We start from the raw sequence: 12,391 nt of genomic DNA, 5'->3' as shown, positions 1-12,391 counted from the left end.
CTGTTGCAGGTATATCTGAAGCCCAGCTAATGCTTGCCTTTCTACTTAGCTGAATTCTTATCAAAAATGTCCCCCCGCTTTTATGCTTGTTTTTGGATCTTTTCTTGCAGCACATACTGGAAGCTTCTTAGAGCCCTCTTTCTGACAGGCCTCTTTGCTGGATTAGTCATTTTAAAAATGACTTTAGTCTCCATTTTGACAGTGATTTTTCTATTATTCTGTTGTATTTCTTTGACTCTGCCTACTGTAGGTGAGGGGCCAGCCAAGGTCTGGCATTCATCACTGTGTCCTCCTTTCTGCACACTTGCAAGAGGGTGTGCGTAGTCACACTTGTTTACAGGTGGTGTTGACTTTGCACTCTGGGGCTTGTTGCCATGAAGAACTGGACTCCCCTTCCTCTCTGACACCCCTGCAGATCTGGTGGAGCCTTGGCCCCCACTCATCTCACTAGTTCCTTTCTCCAGGCCTTAGCTAAGTGCTCCCAGTGCAGAATGCACTTGGCGGGTGTGGGAGGGCATCAGCCAAGGCGGAGTGTTTTTGAATAACAGGTTTTACACAGGGTGGCCTAAGTTTGGGACTTCACATGTCACCATGCCCATTTCCTCTGATTGGCCTTTTCCACTTTAAAGAAGCCTTATTTTCATTTCAATTCAGACGATTATGATCTCAGCAGCTGCTCAGTTTGTTGCTGAAGAATAATACACTTTGCTTTAGTTCTGAAACTTGTTTTCAGAAAATAAAGCCAAGCAGCCAGCCGCGCAGTGAGCCTTGGATGCTTCAGGACTGCTGGTCAGGCCCACGCGCCCCACGCTCAAGCCGAGCGGAGGATGACTGATGCTGGCCCTGGGTGGTGTCCTGAGTGACTGGGGGATTGCATTGGCCCAGCAGCCCTGGGAAATAGGGGGAACAGGCTTTTCAGTTGCACCATTTGAAACATGGGATGCTTTTGGAGACAACCAGAGATGTCTGGTGTGAGCATTCAAAGACATTCATTCGCTGTGATAACAGACACACTTGGTGCTGTGCTGGCACATGGGATGTGCTTGGTAAATGTCGTCGCTAAAATTAGCACTAGTGGTACTAATTAGAATTAATTATTATTATTATTATTATTTGGAAAGTACTGCTTTTGTTTATCAGCCTTATCAAAGTATAATTTACACACCGTAACAGTCTCTTGTTTTTATTGCACAACTCAGTACTGCTGTACTAAGTCCACAGAGCTTGTAGCATCCTCCTACAGTCTTGATTGCATTTCTATTTTATTTTATTTGTTTTTATTTATTTATTTGAGAGCAACAGACAGAGAGAGAAAAAGGCAGGTAGATAGAGAATGGGTGCGCAGGGCCTCCAGCCACTACAAACAAACTCCAGATACACGTGCCCCCTTGTGTATCTGGTTTACATGGGACCTGGGGAATCGAACCGGGGTCCTTAGGCTTCACAGGCAAGTGCTTAACCACTAAGCCATCTTTCCAGCTTTGCATTTTAATTTGTTTTTAGACAGAATCTGCTTGCCTAGTTGCCGTTGACCCCTGCTCTCACCTCCAACCTTGTGTGGCTCCAAATATGGGCTCTTTCTCTGTGGATGTGCTTATCTGGGGCATTTGTGTCAACGAAGCCATAGCGGGCTTTATAGTTTCTCATCTGTGCCCCTGCAATGGTTTCCTCTTTCCAGGTGTATAAACTAAGTAGGACCACTCATGCTGTGGGTGAGTTACTGGAGGAGCCTGGAAGGTATGGGGTGCAGGCAGCTCTCACGGTTCATTGGGTGGCATGAAGGATTCAGGAATAAAAGGATCCCAGTGGAAGTACCCATCCAAGCTCATCTTAAGGGTGGATGCTTTCCTGGGTTTAGCTGCCCAGGTATCTTCCTGGTTTTGCCTTCTCAGCTGTGCGTTTTCCCACTCATCAGTCATTCAGGGAACTACACGCCTCTCTGTGCCTTGGTGGGCCACCCCTCCTTGAAATGCAGACCCTGAATGCCCCTTACCCTATCACCTTCCTTGCCAGTATGAACTCAAAAGAGAACTAGACCTGCCTGCCCTGAGCATAGCTCTTACCTTAACCTGTGCATCTGTGGTCTCTCAACTGTTCTGTTACCTGGGGAAGCTGGGCCGGACCTGTGTCATGGTCAGGGGTCCTGAAAGTGGACAGTCTTGCCACTATCATGTCATTAGTTCCTTGGGCCCCACCTCAGATTCCACATGTGTACAGTGAGAGAGCCTTGGCTGTCACCTCCTCAAAGGTTATAAGAGAATGCTTAGGAATGGCTGGGCACGCAGGAGAGGTTCGGTGACAGCCTGAGTGTGCCTGAGCTAAGACACCAAAATAATGAAAAACCACCTGAGGCTGGGCAGGGGGCAAAAGCTAAGTAAGTCCCAGCTCCAACCATCTCCTCTCCCAAGCCTCTTTGTCTGTGCCCCTCAGAGCCCAGCTGGCAAGGGCTGGGAATTAACGGGCAGGGGCTGGGGCACCTCCCACTGCGGCTAATCTAGGAAGCTGGCAGCGGCTGTCTCCTTTCCCTGACCAAAGGGCCCGTAATGTGAGGCCCCCAAGAGAGATGGTGCCCTCGCTCCAGGAGGGCGTTCCTAGGAGTGCTCAGCTTCATAGGTGAGCAGGCTGCTGGGAGGCACAGAGTCGGAGCTTTGGAGAGCCGCCTCCATCCAGGTGTCCGTGGTGCCAGCTGGGGTCAGGTAGCTCTTAGCACGCTGGGAGCTGGGGCCCGGGAAGGCAGTGCGACGATGGGGACAGGCGTGCCCAGCGCCTGCTGTGAGGAACTCTGCAGCCAGCCCTTGCTGTCCTTTAAATAAGTCTAGTGCTGGGCCTGAGACAGCACAGGGCCTGCAGAGGCACTGGCTCTGTGCTGTGGGAGCCTTGGGCCTATGATGCTGTGTGTGTGTCTACAGTGAGTTTGTTCAAGTGTCTGTAATGACAGAATAAACGTGTGTGAGCTATGTGAGGAGCGTGAGACTGTGTGTCTCTGGTATGCAAGCTGTATGCACACAGTGCAGTATGTGTGTGCATGCACATCTAAGTTTGTGAGTTGGAGTGGGCGTACACCTACGCGAGATAGTGAGCTTATGTACGCCCGCATTTAAGTATGTGGGTTGTGGGGGTGATGTGTAAGGTTCTACGCCTTTGTGAGGTTGGAGGGCTGTGTAAGATATGCACGAGTGCGCGTGCATTTCTGCATGTGTGTGTGTGCCCATCTATGCTATCTGTGCAGCACTTCAGCCTTTTTTTTCTTCCCCTTCTGAGGGCTGGGGCCACTACGGTGAGGCTTTTCTGAGGACCCAGCTGGATGGCTGGGGGATAGAGAGGCGGGTGGGGTCCCCGGTCTCTTTCTTCGGGGTTACAAGACAAGGTCAGAGCAGCCGAATCCAAGCTTTTGTTTGTCTCTCCCCTGCCCGCAGCAGCCTGCGGTCTGTTTCATTCATTATTAAGTTTTAAATCCACTCGATGAGAAACTTGAGCCTCGGAACTTGCTCCTGCTCAGCTCGCTCCGCCTGACCCCTGCCGAGCTTTGGGAACTTCACTGGCTGCATTTGCTGTGTCCTGTGTGCCTTTGTTTTCCCAGAAATAGCCAGCCCTAAGGTTTGTTTAGCCCCCCTCCAGAGACTGGAGGAGCAAGAGAGGTCCCTCCTGTCCCTAGGGAGCACAGGACACCCGTGTTGTTGTAAGAAGGGTCTCTTGTGTGGAATAAAGGGACTAGCTGCTCTGGGCTCTGTGGTCTTCGGGGGCGCAGTGCATCCGCATGGTCATCTCTTTGGGTCTAGGTGGACTGGGACAACCCGGAGGTTCCGGAGACAAAGGAGAAACCTCCTCTGGATGCTCTGGCTGGTGACCTCAGGCCTTTCCTCGCTGCCCACAGCTTGCCTCCATTTGTGTGCTGGAGTCTGCTGTCAGGGGCCCTGTGATTTCACACCTTGTGTCTTGTCTATTACCGGAAACAGCAGTTTCCAGCTCCATCAGTCCCCATCCACAAAGAATGTGGTGCAGCTGATTTAAAAAGGGCATTTTGTGTATGTGTGCTTTGCTGAATTTTGCCTGCTCCCCAAAGGACTAGTGGGATTCCCCCTGTGGCTGGGGGATAAGAGAAGTTGACTCCCAGGTGTTGATCAAGTGAGGGGACTTGGCCTCCTTTTGGCCTGTGGGACTGATGGTCTGTGAGGTCATTTCCGGTGACTTTGTCAAGGCTGCCCCTCCTCCCTCCACTGGGGAAGTGGCCGAGAGCCGCACCTCCGGCGGGGGGTACCACATCCAGCCAGGCCCAGGCAGGTGTCGCTGTGGAAGAAGACGCTTCCCTCCTCATACCCTGCAGCCCCTCTGCCGCCTCCTCCGCAGATGGGAAGGCCCACATGTCCACTTGCTTCCGGCCCCATCACTCCCCCCCTCCGCCCCCCAGCAGTTGGCCAGCTGCACAGCCTCAGCCGAGAGCTGTCGAGAAGCTGGCTCTGTCCTTGCTTCCCGGCGGCCCTGGGAATTGCCTCTAATCTCTCCTCTGCCTTCCCCTGCAGATGGTGATGACGACCCACAGCTCTCCTGGGTGGCCTCGTCTCCCTCCAGCAAGGATGTTGCGTCACCCACGCAGATGATCGGAGATGGTTGTGACCTCGGCCTCGGCGAGGAGGAAGGTGGCACGGGCCTGCCGTACCCTTGCCAGTTCTGCGACAAGTCCTTCATCCGCCTGAGCTACTTGAAGAGGCACGAGCAGATCCACAGCGACAAGCTGCCGTTCAAGTGCACCTACTGCAGCCGCCTCTTCAAGCACAAGAGGAGCCGAGACCGGCACATCAAGCTGCACACGGGCGACAAGAAGTACCACTGCCACGAGTGCGAGGCGGCCTTCTCCCGCAGCGACCACCTCAAGATCCACCTGAAGACGCACAGCTCCAGCAAGCCGTTCAAGTGCAGCGTGTGCAAGCGCGGCTTCTCCTCCACCAGCTCCCTGCAGAGCCACATGCAGGCCCACAAGAAGAACAAGGAACATCTGGCCAAGTCGGAGAAGGAGGCCAAGAAAGACGACTTCATGTGTGACTACTGCGAGGACACCTTCAGCCAGACGGAGGAGCTGGAGAAGCACGTGCTCACCCTGCACCCGCAGCTCTCGGAGAAGGCGGACCTGCAGTGCATCCACTGCCCCGAGGTCTTCGCGGACGAGAGCACGCTGCTCTCCCACATCCACCAAGCCCACGCCAACCAGAAACACAAGTGCCCCATGTGCCCCGAGCAGTTCTCCTCGGTGGAGGGCGTCTATTGCCACCTGGACAGTCACCGGCAGCCGGACTCCAGCAACCACAGTGTCAGCCCCGACCCCGTGCTGGGCAGCGTGGCCTCCATGAGCAGCGCCACGCCTGACTCCAGCGCGTCCGTGGAGCGTGGCTCCACCCCGGACTCCACTTTGAAGCCACTGAGGGGCCAGAAGAAGATGCGGGATGATGGGCAGGGCTGGTCCAAGGTTGTTTACAGCTGCCCCTATTGCTCGAAGCGGGACTTTACCAGCCTGGCTGTACTGGAAATACATCTGAAGACCATCCACGCAGATAAGCCCCAGCAGAGCCACACGTGTCAGATCTGCCTGGACTCCATGCCCACCCTCTACAACCTCAACGAGCATGTGCGAAAGCTGCACAAGAGCCACGCCTACCCCATGATGCAGTTTGGCAATATCTCCGCCTTCCACTGCAACTACTGCCCGGAGATGTTTGCCGACATCAACAGCCTGCAAGAGCACATCCGTGTCTCCCACTGTGGCCCCAACGCCAACCCACCCGATGGCAATAACGCTTTCTTCTGCAACCAGTGCTCCATGGGCTTCCTCACCGAGTCCTCGCTCACCGAGCACATCCAGCAGGCACACTGCTCTGTGGGCAGCACCAAGCTGGAGTCGCCGGTTGTACAGCCCACGCAGTCCTTCATGGAGGTCTACTCTTGCCCCTACTGTACCAACTCCCCCATCTTTGGCTCCATCCTGAAGCTCACCAAGCATATCAAGGAAAACCACAAGAACATTCCACTGGCACACAGCAAGAAGTCCAAGGCAGAGCAGAGCCCGGTGTCCTCCGACGTCGAGGTATCGTCCCCGAAGCGGCAGCGGCTCTCGGGGAGCACCAACTCCATCTCCAATGGCGAGTACCCCTGCAATCAGTGCGACCTCAAGTTCTCCAACTTCGAGAGCTTCCAGACCCACCTGAAACTGCACCTGGAGCTGCTGCTGCGGAAGCAGGCCTGTCCCCAGTGCAAAGAGGACTTCGACTCCCAGGAGTCCCTCCTGCAACACCTGACGGTGCATTACATGACCACGTCCACCCACTACGTGTGCGAGAGCTGCGACAAGCAGTTCTCCTCGGTGGACGACCTGCAGAAGCACCTCCTGGACATGCACACCTTCGTGCTGTACCACTGCACCTTGTGTCAGGAGGTCTTCGACTCCAAGGTGTCCATCCAGGTGCACCTGGCAGTGAAGCACAGCAACGAGAAGAAGATGTACCGCTGCACGGCCTGCAACTGGGACTTCCGCAAGGAGGCCGATCTGCAGGTGCACGTCAAGCACAGCCACCTGGGCAACCCGGCCAAGGCCCACAAGTGCATCTTCTGCGGCGAGACCTTCAGCACGGAGGTGGAGCTCCAGTGCCACATCACGACGCACAGCAAAAAGTACAACTGCAAGTTCTGCAGCAAGGCCTTCCACGCCGTCATCCTGCTGGAGAAGCACCTGCGGGAGAAGCACTGCGTTTTCGACACAGCTGCCGAGAACGGCACGACCAACGGGGTGCCCCCCGCTGCCACCAAGAAGGCCGAGCCTGCTGACCTGCAGGGGATGCTGCTCAAGAACCCCGAGGCACCCAACAGCCATGAGGCGAGCGAGGACGACGTGGACGCCTCGGAGCCCATGTACGGCTGTGACATCTGTGGTGCGGCCTACACCATGGAGGTGCTGTTGCAAAACCACCGGCTGCGGGACCACAACATCCGGCCCGGGGAGGACGATGGGTCGCGCAAGAAGGCCGAGTTCATCAAGGGCAGCCACAAGTGCAACGTGTGCTCGCGGACTTTCTTCTCGGAGAACGGGCTCCGGGAACACCTGCAAACACACCGGGGCCCTGCCAAGCACTACATGTGTCCCATCTGTGGCGAGCGATTCCCCTCGCTGCTGACGCTCACCGAGCACAAGGTGACCCACAGCAAGAGCCTGGACACGGGCACCTGTCGCATCTGCAAGATGCCCCTGCAGAGCGAGGAGGAGTTCATTGAGCACTGCCAGATGCACCCCGACTTGCGCAACTCCCTCACGGGCTTCCGCTGTGTGGTCTGCATGCAGACTGTCACCTCCACGCTCGAGCTCAAGATCCACGGCACCTTCCACATGCAGAAGCTGGCGGGCAGCTCGGCTGCGTCCTCCCCCAACGGCCAGGGGCTGCAGAAGCTCTACAAGTGTGCCCTGTGCCTCAAGGAGTTCCGTAGCAAGCAGGACCTGGTCAAGCTGGATGTCAATGGGCTCCCCTATGGCCTGTGCGCCGGCTGCATGGCTCGCAGTGCCAATGGACAGGTGGGCGGCCTGGCCCCGCCCGAGCCTGCAGACAGGCCCTGCACTAGCCTCCGCTGCCCCGAGTGTAGTGTCAAGTTTGAGAGTGCTGAGGACCTGGAGAGCCACATGCAGGTGGACCACCGCGACCTCACACCCGAGACCAGTGGGCCCCGGAAAGGTGCCCAGACGTCTCCAGTGCCCCGGGTAAGTGCAGCCTGCTCTCTGGGCTTTGGGCATCGACAGGCATCCATAGAAACTACACTCTTGAGTGCCATACCTCTTGATAATGTGCCTTGTAGTAGCCTAGAGAAGCTGCGCTGCCCACGTGGGTGTTAAGCACATCCACTCTGCTGCTCTGGTTTGAGCCACAATGTCTCCATGTCCTTCCATCTGTATAGCATGCACACAGTATTTGCCTCTCTCAGCCACATTTGTCAAGAATTCATCTGTACAATGGGAATGAAAATCACTTCAGCTTTCTAGTATGGTTGTGAGGGGTCACTGACATGCAGATAAAGCGCCCTGAGCAGTGGCTGGTACACAGTGAACATTACATAAATGAAGGCTGGCATTTTATGTATGTATGTATGTATGTATGTATGCATGCATGTATGTATGTATGTTTGTATGTTTTCGAGGTAGGATCTCACTGTAGCCCAGGCTGACCTGGAATTCACTATGGAGTCTTGGGGTGGCCTTGAACTCACGGCAATCCTCCTACCTCTGCCTCCCGAGTGCTGGGATTAAAGGCGTGCGCCACCATACCCGGCTAAGGCTGGCATCTTTGCTGTCAATCAAAGGTAGAGTGACTTCCTGGCTCACTGGTCACCTTGGGCGAATCATTTGATGTCTGTGGGCTTTTAAGACAAGATTCTTTGGACACTATTCCTCGACATAATATGCACACCTGGGGCTTAGGACCAATCACCAGGAGGCTCCAGTGGCCCAGGACTGACCATAACCACTGCCCATAGCATCATAACTACTGGTGCAGTTGTGGAGCAAAAGGGCTCTTGGGAAAGGTTCTGACTATTGCTACTCTTAGCAATTGGTTGATTCAGTTACCACAATTTCCTGGGTTGTCTTTATGTTTGGAGGTGCCTAAGAGCCAAGGAGAGCCAGGAGTTGGACCCCTGCCTTGGAGGCTTACATATCTAGGAGAGCCATAGGCTCATCACACATGGCTCTGAGTGTGAGCTCCTAGTGGGCCCACTGAGGCATTGGATTCAGGGTGATGGGCACCCCGGGGTGGACTGCAGCCTGCATGGCCTTTGGGTGTCACACACACTGGACCAGGTATTCCCACTGAGTGTGTGATATGTTTCTAAATGGAGGAGGTGCCAAGGAGATCTCAGGGGTGCTTCTCCCTGGAGGGCTGCTGCTGGTGCCATTGACAGGGAGGCAGGATGAGGGAACCACCTGCCACAGGTACTTCCTGGAACATACCTGTTTGCTGAGGAACCCAGGCTAGGGACTGTGAGAGAGGGCGGAGGGGAGAGGGGAAGGGCTGGAGAGGATAAAGGAGCATTTTAAAGAGGTGGGAATCCCTCGGGCTTCCTGCCTAGCCCCTCCTTCACCTTGTCACAGGTGGACCCAATGGTGCCTAGTGAGCCTCAGAGAACTCTCTGTAGACCTCTGGCTAGGAGAGGTACACCCAAGTGCAAACAGAACTCTGAGTCTGGTTGGGAAGGGGAACACTTAACTAGAGTGCTCCCTTTGGGGGTGTGTGTGGCACCCTCTTTCTCATAGATGAGCCAGGTCTCTGAACAGGACCTGTCAGAGATCTGGAACATGGGCACTAGGCTTGCATGGTGGTTCTCCTGTGTAGCACGTGGGCCTTGGAGTCAGATGGCTGGGCTGCAAGTCTTCCTCTTCTGGGACTCCCTGTGGTTTGGTTTCTCTGGGCCTCTTTCCTCAGGTAAAGGCAGAAAGTCAGAGAGCATTGGCACTTAATATGGCAGCAACAGTAACCTTAGGATAGTAATTGCAGCACGAGGAAGTACTAATACTGTCTGTGTGCCGAGCTGACATCTACTGGTGGCACTGTAGTCACTCGGTCCCTCCTCTGAGTAGTCAGTGCCATTTATGACCTTGTGACCGTTTCCCATGCTGACCTTGACACTGGGCTCAGAGGATGAAATGAGTAAAGGATTGCTGAGCACAGAGGGCAGGCTATATAATATAATATCTCTCCCATATGGTCCATTCTTATTGGGTTGGGGTGTGCTCAGCATTTGACATTTAAGTACCCCTAATGACACTCACTTTCACAAAGTTGGACTGCCTGAGTTCCACCGGTCAAGTGGCAGAGATAGGATTTGAACTCCCGCTGGCTGTGCCTGGTACCACACTTTATACTGTTCACCAACACTCTCCCAAGACACTCTGGGGGCCCACTCAGCCTGCAAGGGGTTGTGCTTGTACGGTTGGGGTCCAGAGTGTTTCTGCCTTTGTACGGGAGCAGTACATTATGGCTGGGCTTCTGCTGCCTTCTCTGGGTGTACCCCAGTCCAGAACGTTCCTGTCTTCTTGAATTCTACCTACCACTGCACCGAGGGTCCGGGGAGCCAGAGGGTTGCTTTAGTTGCCTCCAAGTCCTGGGCTGTTGGAGCCTCGCGCACTGCAGCCTTTTCTGGTTGGGTACCAGGCCTTGCTAGGTGCAAAGCCCTACTATATGAGGGGTGATTTCTTGGGTTCTCAGTGTGTAGACTGGTCTCTGTATAAACAAGCAGGGGGCCTTGCTGAAGCCTCTGGGCAGAGGGAATCCAGGTTCAGAAAGGTGATGCACTGAGCCAAAGATGGACACGACCGTGCACTTGAGGTCGCGGAAACCCCTTCTCCAGACTTCCCCTCGCTGCCCTCAGGTAGTGTAAGAGGCGTCAGGCTGAACATCCTGCCTCTGCCAGCCCAGAGACTAGGCAGATGGGACTTAAAGAAAGGAGCTAGACAAAGCCCAGGTTCCTCCCCAGCAGAGCTGCTGCCCCTGGGACCTTGCCCCTTGTCTGAGCACGCCTAGGGGCAGAGGCCCAGCTGTCTGTTCGCCCACCCCTTGCCTCCCCCAGGACTCACTCATGTCAGAGCAGACTCTGGGGGCTGTGCAAAGGGGCCTGGGGGCTGGCAGGCCGAGACCCTCGGGAGTGTATCCATAGCAACCATCTCTCAGAGGACTGGGTTCCTGTGGGGCTGAGGATGCTGTCGGCTAGAGCGTGAAGTGTTGAGGCTTTCAGCTCCCCTGTTTATGGGTAATGATATCCCCTAACCGTGAGGTCAGCATGGGCAGACCCTGACCCTCCATCACCTTAGCAGGTCTTGGGGTGCTTCCTGTGCTGAGTGGGGTGGCCTGGGTACCCTGTTACAGTATTACAGAAGACCAGTGGGCTTTCAAGTTGAAGGGTTAAGCTTATACACTCGATCACACAGCTTTCTGTCACTGGACTAGGATTGTCCAGGGAGGTCTGGGACCTGGAGCTCAGAATAGGAGCTCAGTTCCTGAGGGAGCCTGCCAAACATCAAATCCCATTTTCCCTACTTGCAGTTGGGGGCTTGGACTAGTGACATCACCCCTTGGATCCATATTATCTCTCTCCTTCTTGCAGCACATGCAGAGGAGTGAGGGGAAGGCTGTATAAATGCTGGCTGCACGTAGTAGGTGTTTATATCGCATTGGGTGAATGACAGTGATGGAAATGACATGCGTTCTGTCCTCCTTCCCCTTCCTTCTTTGAGGGGCCCAAGCAGCTCCTCCGTTCCCTCCTTTCCCTTCTCTCCCTCATTCTCAGGGGGATTTCTTTCTGCTCTGAGGCTGCTCAGGGCTGGGCTGGGCCCTAGGGAAGGGCCTTGTGGCAGAGGAGTTACTCTGAATGCCAAATTCTACCTTTCTGTAATATGTCTCCTAGTGCATTTGAAGCCCGAGAGGAGGAAGGGGCAGTTGGAGGTGTCTCTGGAGCTAAGAGAAGGGAGACAGATCCAGTCGATGTTGGGTGAGGGTGGAGGCCAAGTGTGAGGTCTCAGTGCTGGTAAGGCTATAGATGTGTGTGTGTGAGTGTGTGCTTTGCCTGTGTGCCAATTGTGTGTGCATACTTACAGATGTAGGGTATACTGGGTGGTCAGTGCATGTGTGTGTGTGCGTGTGTGTGCGTGTGTGTGTGTGTGTGTGTGTGTGCATGTCCTCTCCTTTGGGAGTCTTCTGTGGCCTCTTTGCTTACCAGTAAGGGCCCTGTTACCTGTCAATGTTTTTCCAGTGTGTCCATATAGTTCAGGGTGTTTGTGGGAGCCTCTGTGTTCAAGCCCCTGGGGATTTATTTTCCCAAGCCCAGTGAGTGCACTTCACTCACATGCCTCTAGGGGGAGCGACCCGTTGCTTTGATCGTGGACTGTTTCTCAAACTAACCTGGATCAGCCGCAGCAGCTCTGGCCCTGAGAGACTTCTAGCCATGAAGACACCTGGACAGGAATGTGGTTTTCCCTCCCCAGCCAGGGCCGTGGCCTCCCACAGCCATCTCCACACAACCTTTTGCAGAGCCCGGCGGCGTCCGTGCAGCACTCCACTTGTCTCCTTCAGCTGGACTTCCCTGGCATGTCTCATTCTTGAATTCACTAGCTTATCATTTCTTCAGCTCCCTGGGCTCTTCTCCTTCCCAGGCAGAGTGGTCAGAAGAATGTGTGAAGAGAATAAATGATTCTGACATTGGGAAGACCACGGTGGCTCTTCTCCATGGAGTTGTGCTCAGAGAGGGGTTACAAAGCTTTGTGCCCCAAGAAGACCTCCATCATTACAGTTCAGTTGTGCACTGAGGATCTCCCTATGTCTGCCCGGGGCTGGCTTCCTTAAGCCCGTCCCATATCATCCTCTGAGACACT

At 54.7% G+C, this 12,391-nt stretch overlaps 1 protein-coding gene across 1 annotated transcript in view; it reads left to right on the top strand.

Moving 5' to 3' along the window:
- The window catches only part of Znf423 (zinc finger protein 423), a 317,240-nt gene that overhangs the window by 180,410 nt on the left and 124,439 nt on the right, over nt 1-12,391 (top strand). Inside the window, exon 4 of the mRNA XM_004664840.2 lies at nt 4,521-7,735. Coding sequence (XP_004664897.1) covers nt 4,521-7,735 — 3,215 coding nt within the window. The remainder of the gene's footprint in view (nt 1-4,520; nt 7,736-12,391) is intronic.

This window comes from Jaculus jaculus, chromosome 1 (assembly GCF_020740685.1).
Source record: "Jaculus jaculus isolate mJacJac1 chromosome 1, mJacJac1.mat.Y.cur, whole genome shotgun sequence".
In the NCBI taxonomy this organism is placed as follows: Eukaryota; Metazoa; Chordata; class Mammalia; order Rodentia; family Dipodidae; genus Jaculus; species Jaculus jaculus.
The sequence above is the reverse complement of the archived record's forward strand: the minus strand, read 5'-3'. Positions and strand labels throughout refer to the sequence as shown.